This window comes from Scyliorhinus canicula, chromosome 11, assembly GCF_902713615.1.
Source record: "Scyliorhinus canicula chromosome 11, sScyCan1.1, whole genome shotgun sequence".
In the NCBI taxonomy this organism is placed as follows: Eukaryota; Metazoa; Chordata; class Chondrichthyes; order Carcharhiniformes; family Scyliorhinidae; genus Scyliorhinus; species Scyliorhinus canicula.
In genome coordinates this window covers 49,748,282-49,771,754 of record NC_052156.1, presented here as the reverse complement: position 1 = coordinate 49,771,754, position 23,473 = coordinate 49,748,282, and the positions used below count along the sequence as shown (strand labels likewise).

The following is a 23,473-nucleotide window of genomic DNA, read 5'->3' as shown; positions in this document are numbered from 1 at the left end:
TCCACAAAATGAACAAGCCAGAAGCCAAACCATCCAAGTACCCAATAAAGTACTCCCACTCCACCCGGTTGAACGCTTTCTCCGCGTTCATGGAGATGATTACCTCTGGTTTGACCCCAATGAGGACGACAGCACCACATTCGGAAGTCTCCTACTGTTGGCTGACAATTGCTAGCCCTTGACAAATCCTGGAGATTATCCCAGGCAGGTACCCTTCCAAACGAGTTGCCAACACTTTCGCCAACAGCTTTTCATCAATGTTCAGAGAAATGGGCCAATATGACCTACACGCCACAGGAGATTTATCCTCTTTCAGGATTAAAGAAATGTAGGGCGGCAAGGTGGCACAGTGGTTAGCACCGCTGCCTCTCAGCACCAGGGACCCGGGTTCAAATCCAACCTTGGGTGACTCCTGTGTGGAGTTTGCATATTCTCCCCATGTCCACATGGGTTTCCTCCGGGTGCTCCGTTTCCTCCCACAGTCCAAAGATGTGCAGGTTAGGTGGATTGGTCATACCAAATCATCCCTGAAGTGTCCAAAGTTAGGTGGGATTGTGTGATTACAGGGATAGGGTGGGGTAGTGGGCCTGGCTAGGATGCTCTTTCAGAGTAGACCCGATGGGCCGAATGACCTCCTTCTGCACTGCAGGGGTTCTATGATTCTACGAATGCCTGCGGCAATTTGGCTGCCAACACCCCCTGGGACATAGAATCATTAAACATGTCCAACAGGTTTGGCTCCAACTCCTTCGCAATTTTAAAATCAAATTCTACAGGGAATCTGCCCAGGCCCGGTGCCTTATCGGACTACATAGAACAATACAATTCATAATTTCCTCCAGCCCAAGCAACGCCTATCGCTCCTGACGTCTTTCCCTCTCCACCACCGGGAAGACCAACCCATCCAGAAATTGTGCCAAAGTAGAGTTTTCCTCTGGAGGCTCAGACCTGTATAGCCCCCAGTAAAAAGTCAAATACTCAGTTCACCTTTTCTGGATCAGAAACCAACCCTCCACCCAAAGTCCTTACCGATGCTATCTCCGTAGTGGCCGCCTGCTGCCTGAGCTGGTGAGCCATTAAGCGACTGGCCTTTTCCTCATACTTGCAAAATGTCCCTCTCGCATGACGAAGCTGGCTAACCGCTTTTCCCACTGACACCAACTCAAACTCCATCTGGAGCTTCTTCCTCTCCCCCAACAGCTCTGCCATTGAGACAGGAGTATTGATGATTCACTGCAAAGATAGACTCCACCAATCTCTGTCTCTCCACCCTCCCCGACTTATCACAGATTTAATAGAAATTAACTGCTCCGATGACCGACTTTAATGCCTCCCAGAAAATGGAAGACGAGACCTCCTCATTCTTATTAAACTCCACATAGGTCCCAAGAGCAGGAACTATCCTCTCTCACACACCCCTGTCGGCGGGCAACACTATATCCAACCTCCACGGGGCTCGCTGTGCACATTCCTCCTCCACACACAAATCCATGTAATGAGGTGTGGTCAGATATACCAATCGCTGAATTCTTCGCTTCCACCACCCCGGGGAGTAATGAATTACCCACTAAGCAACAAATATGGGAGTAGACTTGGTTGTACATGCGAAAGGAAGAAAACTCCTTCTCCCTTGGGTATCTGAATCTCCACAAGTCCACTCTCCTCATCCATAAACACGAGTAGCTCCTTTGCCACCCTTGATGTCATAAGGGCTTTGGGAAGCCTCCCCCAGCTCAGCGCATATACATTCACCAAGGCCACCAAGCACCCGCTAACAGCCCACTCACTGTCATACAACTCTCCAGAGTCTACCAAAATATTAGACACCAAAAAAGGCCACCCTCCTATTGATTAACGCAGTGGTCCCCCTCGACCTTGCGTCAAAGATCAAATGGAACACCTGAACCATCCATCCCCTCCTCAGTCTAGTCTGATGCCAAACTCAGATGTGTCTCCTGCAAGAAAACAACAAACGCGTTCAAATGTTTAGATTGGCAAACACCCTTAGGTTCCATATAACCAACCTGATTGGAGGGCTTTGGGCATGCCCCCTCCAACCCACATACAAGATCAAAGACATAACAAAAACATAAAAAATACAATGAGCAAGACAATTTTTTTTTTTTAAACCCCACTCAGGTGCTTCCCAGAGTCCATGTTAAAGTCATTTGCCTGCTCCAGCAAATCGAAGTAATGGTCTCCAAACCTGCAGGGGAGCCGGATACACCACTATGAACCTCACTTTGCTCTTATAAAGAGCCACCTTGGCCTTATTGAACCTCGCTCGCCTTTCTGCCAGTTCCGCACCAACGTCCTGATTAATTTTGACGGTGTGACCCTTTCATCTGCATTCTCGAGTTTCCTTAGCGCACGTCAGTATCCTTTCCTTGTCCAAATAGCTCTGGAGTCGGACTATGATCGTCCGTGGCAACTCCCAGATCTGGGCTGTCACAACAACCGGTTGGCCTGATCCACTTTGGGAGGGTTTGCGAAGATCCCCTCCCCCACCTGGCTCCCAAACATCTTCGCCACAGTTGGTGGCATTCCCACCTATTGTAGCTTCCAGACATCCCATGCCAGAGGAGGACCCCAAACTCTCCAACTAAACCAGTTTTCTACCTGAACAGCATGGGGGGAAAAAGGGTCAAGAACCAAATCCCCAGTAGGAGCCACCTTATGTGCGACCGCTCACTTCATGTTTGCCACTGAAGTCCCCTACCCTACTTATTAAAAGCCAAACAATCCGACACACAATGTCCACTCTTAACTCTTCAATCCATTAAAATCATCAGTGTGTCTCACTTCAATAAAGTGTTTTTCAGTAGTGTACCATAAAGTTGGGAAATGCACATCTGGTGGGTACAGTATTCAGTAGCCAGTACATGAAACGTTTCCATTCTTTAGCTCAATATTGGGCAGAATGGTATGCATTTCAGATCTGAAAGCATATGAGGTTAGCTTACAACAGTGAATGGTGATCATCAACCAGAAAGCATGTCTTGTGCAAAATCCAACAATTTTGATTGAAGCCAATTGTAACAATCTAATGTCTGCCTGATCAGAACTAGTTACTTCAGTAGATGCTGACGATCAAACCTTCCGGAATAGTTCAGAACTATAATAGTTTAGTCTACTGAGCTGTCAGAGATTACTATATACTTATTTGATCTCTTTGAAAACTTTGGGCATTTCCAATAGGGTCTACAAGAGAAATTAAGTACTTAGTTTAAAAAAAAACATGGAAAGCTTCACCTATATAGCTTGAGCAATCTACACATTTTCAACTTTGTAAATGTTTAAATGAAGCGCTCAGAATTTCAAAAATCCTTCAGGGCTTCAGTTAGCATTGCTGCCTCATGATGCCGAGGACCCAGGTTCAATCCCAGCCTCGGATCACTGTCCGCCGTGTGGAGTTTGCATATTCTTCCCGTGTTTTCATGGTTCTCACATCCATAACCCAAAGATATGCAGGCTAGGTAGATTGGCCATGCTAAATTGCTCCTTAACTGGAAATAAAATAATTGGGCACTCTAAATTTATATTAAAAAATTCAAGAATCTGAAGAATTTGATATTTTCCCAATATACTCCAAGTTGTTAATATAACAAAGCAGTGCATGTAGCCAATCGTTGATTTTTTAAAAAGGTGCTGGATGCTCAATGTTTTACTTTAGAAAAATGCTGAGGTTACCGATTTAACCAGATTCTTAATTTTCTTTTACAATTTTTAAGCTGGTTGTACCTTTCATTCGGATTTCCTTTGAACTAATTTCTTTTCACGAGATTTAAACCATCCATCTAGGTTTCTTGGAGACCCATTGCTAGTCTCTGATGTTAAAGTCATACAGCCATTGTCCTTTTACAGCTCTAAAGCATGATCTAGACCCGACTATATTTTGGAAGTCAAATGTTGGTACCACTACCAACATAACCAACAGGTTATTCCAGACACTGCAAATTTTGTTTGAATATCCATTTTTGGGTATTTCATCAAACTAAAAACTTACATCATCTGATCCCTCAGGTGAGCAATAATGAATTAATATTCTGTCTTTCCTAAATTGAACCCATTTACATTTTTAATCATTCTCTTGAGCCTGTGATAATTGAGGTTTGGTAATTTGCCTTCAGAACTGGTCCCTTGACACACTGGGTTCTTTTCTAGAGGATTGTAGTATAATGGCAATGCTGCTTCCGTTTTGCTAAATGTTCAATTTCCCAAAGTCTCTGGCAGTTACTACGGCGGCACATTCAAGTTAAAAGTAATGACAATCTATCACATATCAGAAAGGGAGGCACCCATGCTAAACAATTGCTAACCTACATTTCACACATATCGGCTCTGCACAACTGGTGCTAATAAGGGCAAAGAGCTACATTTGAGTCATAAGAGTTTGAGTCATAAGAGAGCTGCATATGGTTTGGCTAACCATCCATCCCTGTAGTAGAGACATCATTTACTTTCCCCATAATATATTCAAAAAAGTTAAGGTATTTCTTGATAATGATCTTTTTCAGTTTCATAAATAACATTGTTAAATAAAACACATGCATTAGGAAAAATGACAGGGTCCTAACTGTCCTCTGAAGCATTTAGTGCAGTATTCAAGTAATGAGTTTTTGTAGCATACTTATTGATATCTGAAAAAAGTTATTGCAGTTTCACTGTGCCATAAAAGTCTATATTAGGACTCACCTGACAGTCGCTTATGAGAAGAGGACTTCTTGATGTTTTTAGCATCTTCAAGTTTCTTTTCTGAGGATGAGGGAGTTGACAGAAGATTTTTACCATTGGGTATTTGTCCAGTGGAGGGCAGGGGTGCCTTTGGTATTGTAGGACAATTAAGGCCAGCTTTTATTGAAGCATTCACAGTGGTGGAATTAATGGGAATTGGCATCATTTTCAATGACGTGCCATCAATCTTCACATTGGGATGCATCTTCTCTGGTTTAGCCACTGAAGTCATGCTGCAGAATATGATACATAAATATTTTTTAATGGAATACACTGCACATTTTGAACTTCAATTTAAATATAAAAGTACAAGATATCCAGCTCTTCTACTGACTATTTCTGTTCTATATAATTATACCGACTATATAATTGAAATTATATAGATTCTAAGCTGGAACTCACCTTACAAAAATATGTTTACTTTAAAAATACTTGTAAACAAAGTCATCACTCCATAAATGTTCAGCAACTAAAGGATATGTTGTCCCAGCCAGGAAACAGCTTGGCCTGACAACTTCTACTTTTTTTCTTTATCTACTTAAAACAAATATTGAGACAATAATTTTATCTTGGATAGGAGTGTATTAATCCACTTCTCCTCTGAACCCCGTGCCACCCTTTCTACCTCCAGTAATACCTTGGGCAATGGATCCTTTGCCAACCAGCAGGCAGCCAACAAACAGGCGACCAACACTGCTAACCCGGTGAAGGTTCCCCATCTGATTTTTTGCTCCACTCTATATGGGAGACACTGTGTTGCTGTGGGTCCAGAGTAGTAAATAATAATGGAAGAGAACTTGGGGAAATTAATACTTATCTGCCAAAAATATTCCAACTTACCAGTTTTCAGGAAACAAACAATGACTCTTTAAATCTAAATCATTACTGGGAATCCCTGTAGAATACTAGCCATGCATAAATGGCTATAAAACCCAAAAGGTGCTGAGCACAGATGAAAAGATTAATTAGGTACTCAAATCTTCTTACCAAGAGTCATAATCACAATGAATACACTATTACACAGTAATAGATACAATGCTGTTGATTAGTTTGTGTGGTTGTGTAACAGTTAGATTTATGAAACGGTGGTACGGTGGTGAGCACCCCAGTCACTAACACGCAGGTCCAGCTGGGCATATAGATGCACTGTTGGGGTGGGAAAATGCAGTACTCGTTAAAAGGAGAAAAGAAATGCTAAAGGGGGTTGATGTGGAAAGAAGTCTACAAAGATGAAGCATTTATTTTCATTTTGTTCCGTTTTGAAGTCTCCCTTTCTTTTCTGTTCTCTCTTCCATCTCCCACTCCAAAACAATTTTCTAACGATCTCAGGGCCACTCAAAAACATAAGGAGTGGGGATCTCCCTGCCTCAAAATGACTGATTTAAAACTGCAATTCCTCAAGACAGTGCTTGGAAAGCTAACATTCCTGTACCAGCCTCCCCGAACAGGCACCGGAATGTGGTGACTAGGGGCTTTTCACAGTAACTTCATTTAAATCCTACTTGTGACACTAAGCGATTTTCATTTCACTTCATTTTATTATTGGGAAGCAGAACAAAGTTAACGCTGAATCCCAGCTTATGGGGCATGAAAATGATATATTGTGTAAAGAATACAACATTTATAAAGATCTTGCAATCTCTATTATCTCTGAGAAAACCTCTCTGAGAAAACAGAGAACATGGCATGGAACATTTCCAGCAATGTTCCGAAATGCTTGTCCTACCAAATTCAAAAGTTTATCAGCTGAATTTTACAGGAAGAGAAAATGTTGCAACTACACAATAGGTCATGGTAAACAGTAAAGACATAATACTTGGGACGTAATCATTCATATTTCTAGCATATTGTATTTTTAGATTTCCACTTTATCTAAAATGTTCCTAAAACTTCATATCATCCAAGCTTTCAGAAAGAAACATTTCTCAAATTAAGATGTTAATTGTTTGAAGCAGATTGAAATTGAAGTGTGAACATTTTTACTTGGTTGTTTGATCAATGCAACTGAGTGGGTGGGACCAGAATATATCCAAATGCTTGCACACTATTTTTGCTTTTGGTGGGGGGTGGTGGTGCTTTAAAAAAATCACTGTTGGGGAAAAACTACGCAGAAATGTTGTCAAACCAAAACACAGGAAACAAAAATAAAAGCATGCACTAACTTTTTATCATGGTGCATCTTGCCATGGTGACCCAGGTAAAGTGGTCTGCTCATACCACTGATGTGAAGCTTTTCTTTGGGGGATTTTTGTATCTTTGAACTGGATGAAGCACAGTTTCCACCAGAAGAGCGACTGTTCCCACAATCACTACCGCTTCTGTTTTTCGAGAATGTGGAAGAATAAGAGTACGTAGAAGATGGAGGAGTCACAGGTGGTTTACTTGATGTACCGTGTCTTCTTTCTGTATGCAGAAAAAAAAACGGTTGAAATTCTATCCAATAATGGAGCAACAACTTGATTTTTCTATTGTCATGATGAAATATTAATCCTAAAATTAGCCAAGAGGTTTCAACAGCTACAATATAAAGCTGGAAGAATTTTAATGCTTGCCGTATCAAATTGCGTATCAAGGTGTCAGAAGCAGAACATAGTTAGTCAGTAATAGTAAATTATACCCAAGTCAAGTTAATAGTTACTAGTGCAGCATCATTCTTTTAGGAATGTTCATTTTTGTACATAATATATTCGCTAGATGCAAGATTTTCATTTTCAACTTATTCAATTACAAAATCTACTTTATCCACTCTTTTCACATACTAATACAAAAAGTTAAATTGATTCTATAAAATTTGTGAAACAGTAATAATTTCTCGAAGTTATCGAGAGACCTCAAATACTGACTCTATAGGATTTAAAACTGGCTAGACCATTTCAAGAGGGATGCTTTTACTTTGAGATTTTTTTTGAAGATGATCCAAATGTCTGTGGTAGAGGGAAGCATGATGGCACAGTGGTTAGCACTGCTGCCTCAGTGCTGAGGACCTGGGTTCGATCCCAGCCCCGGGACACTGTCCGTGTGGAGTTTGCATATTCTCCCCATGTCTGCGTGAGTTTCACCCCCGCACCCCAAAGATGTGCAGGGTAGGTACTCCAAATTGCCCCTTAATTGCAAACAAAATTGGGTACTCTAAAATTATTTTTTTTAAATGGTCTGTGGCAGAGTCAACAACACCAAAAGATGACTTGTATGAGAAACTCCAAAGATAGCAAGTGCCAGTTCCATTGTTCAGTTCCCCACATGCAAGGCAAGTTTCCAATCACTTATGGCATGGATCTTCACCAGCCATTAGAAAAGGTCCAGCAAGCAGAAAATTTTGAAATGCAAATTAACAATCACAAATGCTTAGCTTATTACCCTGTGGAAACTGCGCCACAAAAAAATCTGAGTTTTCATTCCACCAGGCATACTTGGCATTAAAAACACAGGTTCTTGAAGTAATTTGTAACTCGGCATAAACCTTTTACAGGTTTATATTAAAAGCAGTATGAATTCAAGTGCTAAAGCATCATAAATTACTGAATATCTGACCAATGATATTTCTGCTCCAGAAGATCTTTTAGGAGTAACAATCGTTGGGCAAGGAGCTGTAATGTTGATAACTGCTCTCTCAGTATAATTTCAGAGACCACGTCAGGCAGTAAATATCTGCTCTAGAAGTGGGAATGATTAATTATTTCAATGCTCACTACCGTGAAAACTTAAATGTTCAGGTATCCTTTAGATTTCCTCAGGTTTTGATTTTGAAAACAGAATGAGGCGCACACAGAACTATACATCATCCAATTTCTTCCCCCTTTTCATCTCCCAACTGCAGCTTTCCTACATCAAAGACAAAAAAGCGATCACACACACACTTCTGCTACTGTCACTCCACCAATTAAGTGAGAAGCAACTACCGTATATACTCGCGTAACATGCGGCTTTTGAGCACCTAATTTGAAGCCTCAATTTCGGGGGTCGCATGATACGCGAGGTACAAAAATCGCGGGTGTGAAATGCTGGCCAAGATAAGTCACATAGCATCCAGTAGTTAATGAAACTGTTATACAGGTATTTATTTTTGAACATAATGATATATGAAACAGGAAAACATTGGTTATTTAACATTTATTAAAATGTAAAAACATCATTAAAACAAACTAATGCAGGTGAACTAAAATCCTTCGAATTCGCTTTCATTGTCATCGTCAAATAAAGCTTGGAATTCTTCTTCATCGAGGCAGTCGTCATACTGATCATCTTCCAGGTCTTCAATATTTTCATCCTCTTCTCCTACATCTTCGAATAAAGCATCATCTTCACTTCCATCCAAAGCATTTGCTATTCCACATTTTTAAAATGCTTTAACGATCAAATCGCCATCTATCCCAGCCCATGCCTCTTTTACCCACATCCCAGACAAGTAAACTTTTTTGGTGTAGTAAACCACCTGCTCTTGATTCCCAAACTCTCTTAAGCCAAATCATGCAGCCATTATCGTTCATCCAACCTTTGTCATGGACATGGACAATGATACCACTTGGAAATTTTAGCTTGGGCATTAATTTCCGTTTGAAGGTGACCATTGGAGGAAGTTTCGTCCCATCTGCCATACACGTTAGTACAACCGTAAAATGTGTCTTTTCATGCCCTGTAGTTTTGATAAAGATACTTTTTTCGCCGACTTTATTAACGGTTGAGTTTGATGGCATATCAAAATTCACGGGTGTCTCATCCATGTTTCCAATGCACGATAAATTATAGCTGTTAGCTTTGCGATGTTTGATAACAAATCTATGAAAACTTCACTTTTTCTTCTAATTCTTTTGGGAGTCTCTGTGCAATTTTTGTTTTTCTTCTTAACACAAAGTCATGTCTTTTCATGAACCGCGTACACCATCCGGGACTTGCAGTAAACTCACGAATGCCCATGTTTCTAGCTTCTCGTAAAGCATAAAGTCTTATTTTAGATCGTGTTATTATGTAACCATTTGCCCGATTTTCGGACACCCACTTTGAGACTTCATCTTCTAACTGCGGCCAATGACATTTGGACCCGCGATTTGCGCATTTATAGGAAGGACTTGCCATCAATTGTTCTTTTTGCTTTCTCCAGTTTCGGACACAGCTTTCTCCGACACCAAACAGGTTTCCAGCTTTAACATTGTTGCTTTGTTCCGCTTCGGCAACAACTTACAGTTTCAATTTGGATGTATATTTCTTCGCTGATCTTTTCTCCATTTTTGCTAAGGGTCGATTGTGTCACCTGTTAGGTACCGTGACTATTTATTATCGGGTTTAGTTCCGTGATTAGAAACAGCAAAACAGCTGTTTCTCATTCGGCAGTTTTAGGCGGAAAGCTTACCCGAGTGTCAGCTGTCATGTCAAAAAAGTGACTCGCATGATACATGAGGTATACCATAAAAGCATGTTTTTGGGCCGAAAATTTAGGGGTTGCATGATACGCGAGATCGAAGGATACGCGAGTATATACGGTAATCCACTAACTCCCCTTTTTAGAGTAAATACCTCACCTCTGCTCATGGCTGCTCTGATAGCATGGCCAAATTCAGGAACTCTGAGGAATGACAAGCACATACTGAAACATTCCCTATAATTTGCCACTGTATTATAGCAGCATGTCTAGTCACCTGGAACTATTGGCTCTTAAATTTTAAAAAAAGCTTGCACCATGAGTTGCTCTGAAGTGCAATTATTTAGATAGTACATTATGAACTGTAATCTTGACATATACTTTTGATGGTGTAGCTTCAAGTAACCAAATATCCCAAGCAAAACCCAATTCCTTTTCTCCAGTTCATACTTTGTGGAACATCGTATTTAAAGGCTGGTAACCCTCAAGCCAAGGCAGGCATGATAATCAATTGTGGCATAGCTGTCTGTCTGCTACCACAACCTCTGTTCCCCCAAAGATTGCTGACAGTATATTTTGAAATGCCAGCCTTTCACTCAGCTGTCATAACACAAGCAAGTCAAATTTCCAAGTTCAGTTTCTTGATTGATCCTCAGGGATCTGTTTTCAGCCTGCTTTTCAGCCAGTCAGAGACAGAATTTCAGACATGGGCCGCAGTTCCAGAATGGAGCAGAGATTGGTGGAAGCATAAAGGAATAGATAGGGTTTAATGTAAGGATTCCATATCAATGAGGTAAACGGAAAAATGGCAATAGTGACCACGCTGAAAAAATATGAAAGGCATCAATTGTAAATTTTAGTATTGCACCATTACAGTAATAAAATGCCTCTATTCAAGGTTAAAACGATTTTCTGTACCATCGCCTCTCCTCAAAGCATCAAATGTTAACCATTTCTTTCCATTGCGTTGGTCAGTGTATGATTATTATTCATGCTTTAATAAATGCCAGCTGGTTATTTAACTCAGTCAAGCTCCAATTTCTCAGCTGGTATCAATATGTAGACTTTCAACAGGAATTGTCCAATAGATACGAGGAGCCATCACTCCCTCACCCAGGTGGCCAGATTTGGCAGAAGGCAGAAGGCCAAATCTCTCTCAATCTACTGATGATGACTATGACTGAAGATCAAACCCCGAATACCTGGCCTACATGGTTTAATTATGTGCAAAAGCTTGAATCATCAGAAGAACCTTTGGTGTGATATTTTTTAAATTATACCTGTTGTAATTTTTAACAGTTAGCAATGAAAATACAACATTTTATAGAACTAACAGACCAAGGATTATAAATACCATTTTGGAAGGTAACAAATATGCCACAATATATGAGAAAGAATACTGTTACTATATTCAATGATTTGTCCCAGTCTACAACAGTCATTAGGATCTTCTGTCCCCGAAATTTATTTAAGGTATTCTCCAAATTTTTCATAATTTTGTCATATACAAGTAATACCCTCCAGCAGAGCGGAGCCGCTGATTGGCTGTTGCGGGGAAAATTTGCATCAGTGCATTGCAGTCACTGTATCCAGAAGGTGGTTTGTGGCAGAGCTGTTGTCAAGTGACAGTTAAACCACAAACACTTCTTCAGCATTTCCCTCCCTACCTCCTCTTCTAACCAAAAAAAAACAATCACTGTAAGGATCCCAGCCAAGTAAAGATCAAGAGGGAGACTCGAGGGCAGATAGAAGTAGAAAGAAGTTGAACCGTGACGTCACAGCCAACACGTAAGTGATGTGGCTGATGTCCCTGGCTCCTTCACGTACAGGAAGTCTGTATAGCTGCAGCTCTTGTTAGACCGCATGATGGCTCTGGAGCTGCGGATGGACTCACTTTGGAACATCCGCAATGCTGAGGAGGTCGTGGATAGCATGTTTTGCGAATTGGTCACACCACAGATTAGGATTGCTGAGGGAGAAAGGGAATGAGTGGCCAAAAGGCAGAGAAAAAGCAGGAAGACAGTGCAGGTGTCCCCTGCGGTCATCTCCCTCCAAAACAGGTATACCGTTTTGGATACTGTTGGCGGATATGGCTCACCAGGGGAAGGCAGCAGTAGTCAGGTTCATGGCACCGTGGCTGGCTCTGCTGTACAGAAGGGCAGGATAAAGAGCGGAAGGCCTATAGTCATAGGGGATTCAATTGCAAGAGGAGTAGATAGGTGGTTCTGTGGTTGAAAACGAGACTCCCGAATGGTATGTTGCCTCCGAGCTGCACGCGTCAGGGATGTCTTAGATCGGCTGCAGAACATTCTGAAGGGGGAGGGTGAACAGCCAGTTGTCGTGGTGCATATAGGCACCAATGATATAGGTACAAAACGGGATGAGGTCCTACAAGCAGAATTTAGGGAGTTAGGAGCCAAGTTAAAAAGTCGGATCTCAGAGGTAGTAATCTCAGGATTGCTACCAGTGCCACGTGGTAGTCAGAGTAGAAATGAAAGAATAGGCAGGATGAATGCGTGGCTTGAGAGATGGTGCAGGAGGGAGGGGTTCCAATTTTTGGGACATTGGGACCGGTTCTGGGGGAGATGGGACTACTACAAATTGGACGGTCTACGCCTGAGCCAGGCTGGAACCAATGTCCTTGGGGGTGCTTTTGCTAACGCTGTTGGGGAGGGTTTAAACTAATGTGCCAGGGGGATGGGAACCAAATGAGGTGGTTAGTGGACAGTAAGGAGATAGTAACTAAAGCCTGTAAGAAACTAGATCATGAAGTCAGCATGACTAAGGGGAAGAGTAGGCAGGGAGCAGATGATGAATGCAAAGGGACTGGTGGTCTGAGGTCCACTTGTTTTAACGCAAGAAGTGTAGTAGGTCAGGCAGATGAACTTAGGGCTTGCATCAGTACCTGAGAGTACGATGTTATTGCTATTTCTGAGACTTGGTTGAGGGAAGGGCATGATTGGCAACTAAATATCCCAGGATATCAATGCTTCAGGTGGGATAGAGAGGGAGGTAAAAGGGGTGGAGGAGTTGCATTACTGGTCAGAGAGGATATCACAGCTGTGCTGAAGGAGGGCACTATGAAATGAAATGAAATGAAATGAAAAGAAAATCGCTTATTGTCACGAGTAGGCTTCAATTAAGTTACTGTGAAAAGCCCCTAGTCGCCACATTCCGGCGCCTGTCCGGGAAGCCTGGTACGGGAATCGAACAGTGCTGCCGGCCTGCTTGGTCTGCTTTAAAAGCCAGCGATTTAGCCTTGTGAGCTAAACCAGCCCCTGGGAGGACTCGAGCAGTGAGGCGACATGGGTAGAGCTCAGAAATAGGAAGGGTGCGGTAACAATGTTGGGGCTGTACTACAGACCTCCCAACAGCGAGCGTGAGATAGAGGTACAAATATGTAAACAGATTATGGAAAGATGTAGGAGCAACAGGGTGGTGGTGATAGGATATTTTAATTTTCCCAACATTGACTGGGATACACTTAGTGTCAGATGTCTAGATGGAGCAGAATTTGTAAGGAGCATCCAAGAGGGGTTTCTAGTGCAGTATGTAAATAGTCCAACTCGGGAAGGGGCCATACTGGACCTGGTGTTGGGGAATGAGCCGGGCCAGGTGGTTGAAGTTACAGTCGGTGATTACTTTGGGAATAGTGATCACAATTCCGTAAGTTTTAGAATATGCATGGACAAAGACGAGAGTGGTCCTAAAGGAAGAGTGCTAAATTGGGGGAAGGCCAACTATACCAAAATTCAGCAGGAGCTGGGGAACGTGGATTGGCAGCAGCTGTTTGAAGGTAAATCCACATTTGATATATGGGAGGCTTTTAAAGAGAGGTTGATTAGAGTGCAGGACAGACATGTCCCTGTGAAAATGAGGGATAGAAATGGCAAGATTAGGGAACCATGGATGACAGGTGAAATTGCGAGACTAGCCAAGAGGAAAAAGGAAGCATACATAAGGTCTAGGCAACTGAACACAGACGAAGCTTTGGAAGAATATCGGGAATGTAGGACCAATCTGAAACAAGGAATCAAGAGGGCTAAAAGGGGTCATGAAATATCTTTAGCAAACAGGGCTAAGGAAAATCCCAAAGCCTTTTATTCATATATAAGGAGCAAGAAGGTAACTAGAGAAAGGGTTGGCCCACTCAAGGACAAAGGAGGAAAGTTATGCGTGGAGTCAGAGAAAATGGGTAAGATTCTTAACGAGTACTTTGCATCGGTATTCACCGAGGAGAGGGTCATGACAGATGTTGTGGTTAGGGATACGTGTTTGATTACTCTAGGTTAAGTCGGCATAAGGAGGGAGGACATATTGGGTATTCTAAAAGGCATTAAGGTGGACAAGTCCCCAGGTCCGGATGGGATCTATCCCAGGTTTCTGAGGGAAGTGAGAGGGGAAATAGCTGGGGCCTTAACAGATATCTTTGCAGCATCCCTGAACACGGGTGAGGTACCAGAGGACTGGAGAATTGCTAATGTTGTCCCCTTGTTTAAGAAGGGTAGCAGGGATAATTCAGGTAATTATAGACCGGTGAACCTGACATCAGTGGTAGGGAAGTTGCTGGAGAAGATACAGAGGGATAGGATCTATTGCCATTTGGAAGAAAATGGGCTTATCAGTGTTGGGCAACATTGTTTTGTGCAGGGAAGGTCATGTCTTACCAACTTAATAGAATGCTTTGAGGAAGTGACAAAGTTGATTGATGAGGGAAGGGCTGTAGATGTCATATACATGGACTTCAGTAAGGCATTTGATAAAGTTCCCCATGGTAGGCTGATGGAGAAAGTGAAGTCTCATGGGGTCCAGGATGTACTAGCTAGATGGATAAAGAACTGGCTGGGCAACAGGAGACAGAGTAGTGATGGAAGGAAGTTTCTCAAAATGGAGAACTGTGACCAGTGGTGTTCCACAGGGATCCGTGCTGGGACCACTGTTGTTTGTGATATACATAAATGATCTGGAGGAAGGTATAGGTGGTCTGAACAGCAAGTTTGCAGATGACACTAAGATTGGTGTAGTAGCAGATAGTGAAGGGGACTGTCAGAGAATACAGCAGAATATAGATAGATTGGAGAGTTGGGCGGAGAAATGGCAGATGGATTCAACCCGGGCAAATGTGAGGTGATGCATTTTGGAAGATCCAATTCAAGAGCGAACTATACGGTAAATGAAAAAGCCCTGGGGAAAATTGAGGTACCGAGAGATCTGGGTGTTCAGGTCCATTGTACCCTGAAGGTGGCTGCGCAGGTCAATAGAGTGGTCAAGAAGGCATACGGCATGCTTTCCTTCATCGGAAGGGGTATTGAGTACAAGAGTTGGCAGGTCATGTTACAGTTGTACAAGACTTTGGTTCGGCCACATTTGGAATACTGCATACAGTTCTGGTCGCCACATTACCAAAAGGATGTGGATGCTTTGGAGAAGGTGCAGAGGAGGTTCACCAGGATGTTGCCTGGTATGGAGGGCGCTAGCTATGAAGAAAGGTTGAGTAGATTAGTATTATTTTCATTAGAAAGACGGAGGTCGAGGGGGGACCTCATTGAAGTCTACAAAATCATGAGAGGTATAGACAGGGTGGATAGCAAGAAGCTTTCTCCCCGCCCAGAGTGGGGGACTCAATTACTAGGGGGCACAAGTTCAAGGTGAGAGGGGAAAAGTTTAAGGGAGATATGCATGGAAAGTTCTTTACGCAGAGGGTGGTGGGTGCCCGGAACGCATTGCCGGCGGAGGTGGTAGAGGCGGGCACAATAGTGTCATTTAAGATGTATCTAGACAGATACATGAATGGCCAGGGAGCAGAGGGATACAGATCCTTAGAAAATAGGCGACAGTTTTAGATAGAGGATCTGGATCGGCACAGGCTTGGAGTGCCGAAGGGCCTGTTCCTGTGCTGTAGTTTTGCTTTGTTCTTTGTTCTAATTACTTCATTGAGCAGACCCACATCAAATACATCTTAATTATTGCATCTGGCATAAGTTTTTAAAAACTGACATAAAAACTAGAAGCAGGATTGATTTTGATTTATTATCGTCAATGTATTAGTATACAGTGAAAAGTATTGTTTCTTGCATGCTGTACAAACAATGCGTACCATAAATAGGGAAGGAAAGAGAGACTGCAGAATATAATGTTACAGTTCTAGCACGGTGCAGAGAAAAGATCAACTTAATACGAGGTAGGTCCATTCAAAAGTCTAGTGGCAATAGGGAAGAAGCTGCTCGAGTCGGTTGGTACGTGACCTCAAACTTTGGTGTCTTTTTCCTGATGGAAGGAGGTGGAAGAGAGTATGTCCGGGGTGCGTGGGGTCCTTAATTATGCTGACTGCCTTTCCGAGGCAGTGGGAATTATAGAGTCAATAGATGGGAGGCCAGTTTGCATGATGGATTGAGCTACATTCACAACCTTTTGTAGTTTCCTGCGGTTAGGTCATATGCCGCTCTGAGCCTTCTCCACCTTTGGCTGATTTCCCATTTCAACTCCAGCTTCCTGCACTCTCCATATTCCTTAATTCCCTTAGTATCCAAAAATCTATACTGTGAATATACTCAACAGCTGAGCATTCTTAGCTCTCTGCAGTAGAGAATTCCAAAAGATTCAGAATCCTTTGAGTGAAGAGATTTCTCCACAGCTCACGTCCTAGGTGACTGATCCCTTACATAGAATCTATGACCTTCAAGTTCTAGACTCCCAATCCAGGAGAAATATACCCTCAATCAGGCCCTTAAGTATTTTAGGTTTCAATGAAATTAACTCACATACTTCTAAACTCGAGGGAATATCGGCCTTGTCTACACAACCACGCCTCACAGAATAATCCCTTATTCCAGGAACCACTCCAGTAAATTTACATTGCACTCCCTCTCTAAGCATATCTTTCCTTGGGCAAGAGGACCAAGACTGCACAGTACTCTCTAAGCAAGGCCCTAAACATCTGTAGTAAGACCTTCTACTTGGCCTTTATTACAAAGGAATTAGAGTGTAACATGCCATTTTCTTTCCTACTTGCTTCTGGTACCTGCATGTTACCGTTGTGATGCGTGTACAATGACACCCAAGTTCCTCTGTGCCAGATCTCTTGTCTATCAGCATTTATAAATGATTGTTTTCTACCAAAGTGCATAACTTCCCACTTCATATTCCATTTGTCACATTCTTGTCTTAATCCATTTGCAACTCCACACATCTCCCAAAGGAACTCAATGAGAATCCTCCTTAGAGACTGAAAAGTGACAAGTAACATTTGCGCTAGGAAGTGCCATGCAACAACTACCTCCAATGACAGAATCTAGCCATCGTTTCTAATGGCATTATCGTTGCTGAATCCCAGCCCATCAACATCCTGGGGGTTGCCATTGACCAGAAACTGAACAGGACCAGCCATATACAGGGGTCATTACTGCGAACACTCACAAACAGTGAAATTGCAATGATGAGCATGGTTTACATTGTGGGTCAATTAGATAGGTTCCAGCAGTGCGAGGGCAGTACTGGTTTGTGCAGTTACTGTTCAGCAGATTTGAGCTGTACTTCAGCTGCAAACATTACAGACAACACTCATCACCCCTTTCGGAAAGGTGCTTAAAAGAGAGAATTAAATGTCCATGGCCAGGACTAATAGAAGGAATCTGTTTCTCTCCCCGGTAAAATGTGCCGAGGTCGCCTCTCGGTCATGGCTGCTGTATCCTGAGAAAGAAAATGTGGATCAGCAAACAATTGCTCATGTGATGGGCAAAGTGGTGCACAAAGGCTTTAGCACGGGAAGCAAATATATGAAGAAAGTTACTATAAATACTTTTGATACAGGAGCAGGCCAGATCCGGAGTTCTGCAGTGAGTAACTTATTTCCCGATTCCCCAAAGCCTGACAAGGCACAAGTCCAGAGTGTGATGGAATACCCTCCACTTGGCCTGGATGAGTACAACTCAACCAAAGAAGCTTAGCACCATCCAGGAGAAACAGCACTTGCACCCCATTCAACATCTTCAACGTTCACTCCTTCCACCTGTAGCCACCTAAGATGGACACTGGGCTAACAAGATGGAGAACTGCTAAGACTGCAGGGAAAAAGCAGTTTAGCCAAGACAAGCAGTCTGCAAAGACTGATTAGCATTTTGCACGCAGCAAAACTAGTTTCTGGCCAGGTGGAAGATCTCAACCAAAGGTGTTAATAGCAAAACGCTTTGCATATTAATGAGGCAATCCAGATCTGGGCACACACAATAGCAACATTTGGTTTTGAATAGATACTTTAAGTAAAGGCCCAGACAAAACGGCACCAAAAGTATCCATCTCAAAAGACCCTAGAGACCGCCCCACCCATCGAGAAAGGACCCTCAGATTGGGGAATTAATGAGACATCGATTGAGAATTGATCCAATCAATGCATGGAAGGTAAAGCCCGCCCCGAAAAGGCACGGAAATTGGGGACCACTATAAAGATAGACCCCCACACATGGTCCGGTCTGTTTTTGTGCTCCGGCTTTGACTTCGACCCAGAACTTCGACTTGTATCCTGACTCCAGCCGTTGAGCACCAGCCGCCGAACCGTAAGTGACAATACGACGCTCGCTACGCGAACCAGCCCCTCTGAAGGTTACAGACCAAGATCGGAACGAAGGCCTCGCTCCCTGACCTTGCCTGTTCCTGTTTAGTTAAGTATTCTGATCGCTTAGTTTAGTTGTAGCTTAGTCCCTTAGCGTGTGCATGTGTATTTATTATATTTGTAATAATAAATACTAATCGTTTGGAACTTACTAATCGGTGTATCGTTTTATTACTTTGAACCTGACCTTGGAATATTTGTGAGGTGTTTATACGACACCTGGCGACTCCCGAGCTGAAAATACACATACAGAGCCTAGCAGTGTTAAGCACACGGCCTTTAAACGGAGGCGTGTTAATACACTCCAATAAACGCGAATTACACTCAAGTAAAACGTGCAACACACCACAGTGCAATGTGTACCATCAATAAGATGAACTGCAACAACTCACCAAGCCTACTTCAACAGCATCTTCCAAATGTGCGACCTCTATCACAGATGGACCAGGGCAGCAGACACAAGGAAGCGCCATCACCTTCAATTTCCCCTTAAGCCATTCACCATCATGATTTGGAAATATACCACTTTACTGTGGCTGGGTCCAAAATCCTGTATTTCCCTCGCTAACAGCATTGTGGGTGTATGTCCATCACATGGACTGCAGCAGCTCAAGAAGGTGATGAGCAATAATGCTGGTCCAGCCCGCAACAGCTACAACCTATTAATTAATTTTTCGTTTTAAAAATCAGAAATTTATGACAGAAAAAAGATAATTTGGTCTACTATGCCTGTGCTAGCTCACAAGTCAACCAGCCATAGCCATTCACGAGCTCTGGGTTCATAGCTCTACAGGTTAGTCTGATCAAGCACTCCGTAAAGTTTCTGCATCTATCACCTTTTCAGGGAGCAAGTTCTAAACCCACCACCATATAGGTGAAAGGATTTCTCAACACCCGTCTACTCCTTCTACCATTATGTTTTAAATCTATGCCTCCTGGTTATGGATTCCCTCAGCTAAGGAAAATTCATCTTTATTAATCTATTCCATCTAAGCGCCACCTAATTGTGTACGGCTCATTTAAATCCACCCCCATTCTTCCAAATCCAATCACCTTCAGACAGCAGAGAGCACCGGACCTGCGAGGGACACTCTACTGGGAGCGGAGAATAAAGGGAACGCGAGGCTTGGGACCCTCACATACAGGCAGCAGAGAACACCGGGAAGACTCAGGAGCTATTCAAGCAGCACACTGGGTTTGAAGAGAAAAATCAGCAGGGACATCACAGGAAAGCAGTAAGCTGATTGGTTGGCGAGTAACTTATATTAGGGACTGTGTAAATAGCTGTAATTTAAATAACAGTAAAAAATAATGGTAGAACCCTCAAGAATACTGAAAGTCAGAGAGATCTAGGTGTGCAGGTCCACAGGTCACTGAAAGGGGCAACACAGGTGGAGAAGGTAGTCAAGAAGGCATACGGCATGCTTGCCTTCATTGGCCGGGGCATTGAGTATAAGAATTGGCAAGTCATGTTACAGCTGTATAGAACCTTAGTTAAGCCACATTTGGAGTATAGTGTTCAATTCTGGTCACCACACTACCAGAAGAATGTGGAGGCTTTAGAGAGGGTGCAGAAGAGATTTACCAGGATGTTGCCTGGTTTGGAGGGCATTAGCTATGAGGAGCAGTTGAATAAACGCCGTTTGTTCTCACTGGAACGACGGAGGTTGAGGGGTGACCTGATAAAGGTCTACAAAATTATGAGGGGCATACACAGAGTGGATAGTCAGAGGCTTTTTCCCAGGGTAGAGGGGTCAATTACTAGGGGGCATAGGTTTAAGGTGCGAGGGCAAGGTTTAGAGGAGATGTACGAGCTAAGTGTTTTTGTTACACAGAGGGTAGTGGGTGCCCAGAACTCGCTGCCGGAGGTGGTGGTGGAAGCAGGGATGATAGTGACATTTAAGGGGCATCTTGACAAATACATGAATAGGATGGGAAGAGAGGGATACGGACCGAGGAAGTGTAGAAGATTTTAGTTTAGACGGGCAGTATGGTTGACACAGGCTTGGAGGGCCGAAGGGCCTGTTCCTGTGCTGTACTTTTCTTTGTTCGTTCTTTATAACACTTAGGGAACCAAGCATGGAGGATAAAGGAGAATTGAATTTGAAAGCGGAACCAGGAAATCAAAAGAGCTGATTGGGCGAGTACATTTACATATTCTTTAATAACAAGGTGCAGAGAAGGTGGGGTTACGGGGATAGGGTGGAGGTGTGGGCGTGGGTAGGGTGCTCTTTCCAAAGGCCGGTGCAGACCTCGGATGAGCCGAATGGCCTCCTTCTGCACTGCACATTCTATGATTCTATGAAGGGCCCTGGTTAATATTAGAACATAGAACGGTACAACACAGTGGGTTTCCTCTGGGTGCTCCGGTTTCTTCCCACAGTCCAAAGGTGTGCGGGTAGGTGGGCTGGCCATGCTAAATTGCCCTTAGTGTCCAAAAAGGTTAAGTGGGGGTTACGGGGTTAGGGTAGATACGTGGGCTTGAGTAGGGTGCTCTTTGTAAGGGCCAGTGCAGACTCGATGGGCCGAATGGCCTCCTTCTGCACTGTAAATTCTATGATTCATGAACAGTACAGGCCCTTCAGCTCACGATGGTGTGCCGACCATTTATCCTAATCTAAGATCAACCTAACCTATACTCCTTCAATTTACTGCTGCCCATGAGCCTGTAGAGTCACTTAAATGTCCCCAATGACTCTGACTCACCTCCGCTGGCAGTGCATTCCACGCACCCACCACTCTGTAAAGAACCTACCTCTGACATCTCCCCTATACCTTCCTCCAATCACCTTAAAATTATGTCCCCTCGTGACAGCCATTTCCACCCTGGGGAAGTCTCTGGTTATCCACTCGATCTATGCCTCTCATCACCTTGCACACCTCTATCAAGTCACCTCTCTGCCTTCTTCGCTCCAGCGAGAAAAGCCCCAGCTCCCTCAACCTTTCTTCATTAGACATGCCCTCCAGTCCAGGCAGCATCCTGGTAAATCTCCTCTGTACCCTCTCCAAAGCACCCACATCCTTCCTAGAATGAGGCGACGAGAACTGGACACAATATTCCAAGTGTGGGTCTGACTAGGGTTTTATAAAGCTACAGCAAAACCTGATGGCTCATAAACCCAATCCCCCTGTTAATGAAAGCCAACACACCACAGGCCCTCTTAACAACCCTATCAACCTGGGCAGCAACTTTGAGGGATCCACGTACGTGGACCCCAAGATCCCTCTACTCCTCCACACTTCTAAGAATCCTGCCTTTAACCCTGTATTCAGCATTCAAATTCGACCTGCCAAAATGAATCACTTCACATTTATCAAGGTTGAACTCCATCTGCCACTTCTCAGCATCCTGTCAATGTCCTGTTGTAACCTGCAACAACCTTCAACACTATCTACAACTTGCCCAACCTTTGTGTCATCGCCAAACTTACTAACCCACCCTTCCACTTCCTCATCCAAGTCATTTATAAAAACCACAAAGAGCAGAGGTCCCAGAACAGATCCTTGCGGGACACCACTGGTCACCGACCTGCAGGCGGAATACTTTCCATCCACTACCACTTGCTGTCTTCTTTCGGCCAGCCAATTCTGCACCAAGACAGCCAAATTTCCCTGCATCCCATGCCCCCTAACTTTCTGAATGAGCCAACCATGGGGAATCTTATCAAATGCCTTACTGAAATCCATACACACATCCACTGCCCAACATTCATCAATGTGTCTCGTCACAGCTACAAATATTTAAATGAGGCTTGAGAGGCATGACCTGCTCCTTGGAAAGCCATGCTGACTATCTTTAATCAAACTATGTTTTTCGAAATAATCATAAGTCCTATCTCTCAGAATCCTTTCCAATATTTTGCTCACCAGAGACGCAAGACTGATGGATCTGTAATTCCCAGGGATTTCCGTATTCCCTTTCTTGAACAGGGGAACAACATTCGCCTCCCTCCAATCATCCGATACTACTCCAGTGGAGAGTGAGGACGCAAAGATCATCACCAACGGCGCAGCAATCTCCTCCCTCGCTTCCCGTAGTAACCTTGGGTATATCCCGTCAGGTCCAGGGGACATGTCTATCCTGATGCTTTTCAAAATATCCAGCACATCCTCCTTCTTAATATCAACCTGTCAGAGTCTATTAATATGGTTCATGCTGTTCTAATGAGCAACAAGTTCCCTCTCTCTAGTGAATACTGAAGCAAAATATCCATTTGGGCCTCCCCCATCTCCTCAGGCTCTAGGCACAAGTTCTCTCCACTATCCCTGATCGACCGTACTCTCACTCTGATCATCCTCTTATTTCTCACATAAGTGTAGAACGCCTTGGGGTTTTCTCTAATCCTTCCTGCCAGGACTTTTTCATGCCCCCTTCTAGCTCTAGTTTATTCTAGTTAATATTATTTGATATTAAAAGGATTCATTTCATTTCAAGGGCAAGATTTGTCAGCAGATGTCTGCTCTTCTTGCTCCACATAGGAGATCAGGAATGTTTCCAGCTCCCAGGACCACCATGTGTGCAGGAAGTGGCTCCAGCTGCAGCTCCTGAAAGCCTAAGTTTCGGAGCTGGAGCGGCAGCTAAGGACACTGTGGAGCATCCGTGAGGCAGTGTGTATCATGGATAGCACGCATAGAGATGTGGTCACACCGCAGCCTCAGACTCCACAGGCATGCAGTGAATAGGTGGCCACCAGGCAGAGCAAGAGAGCTAGGCAGGCAGTACAGGAATCCCCTGTAACCATTCTCCTGAAAAACAGGTATACTGCTTTGGATAC

At 43.4% G+C, this 23,473-nt stretch overlaps 1 protein-coding gene across 1 annotated transcript in view; it reads right to left on the bottom strand.

Annotated features, from left to right (window-relative positions):
• The window catches only part of LOC119973077 (ataxin-7), a 174,702-nt gene that overhangs the window by 18,143 nt on the left and 133,086 nt on the right, over positions 1–23,473 (bottom strand). Inside the window, exons 4-5 of the mRNA XM_038810567.1 lie at positions 6,897–7,137; positions 4,696–4,967 (exon numbers count right to left, since the gene is read on the bottom strand). Coding sequence (XP_038666495.1) covers positions 4,696–4,967; positions 6,897–7,137 — 513 coding nt within the window. The remainder of the gene's footprint in view (positions 1–4,695; positions 4,968–6,896; positions 7,138–23,473) is intronic.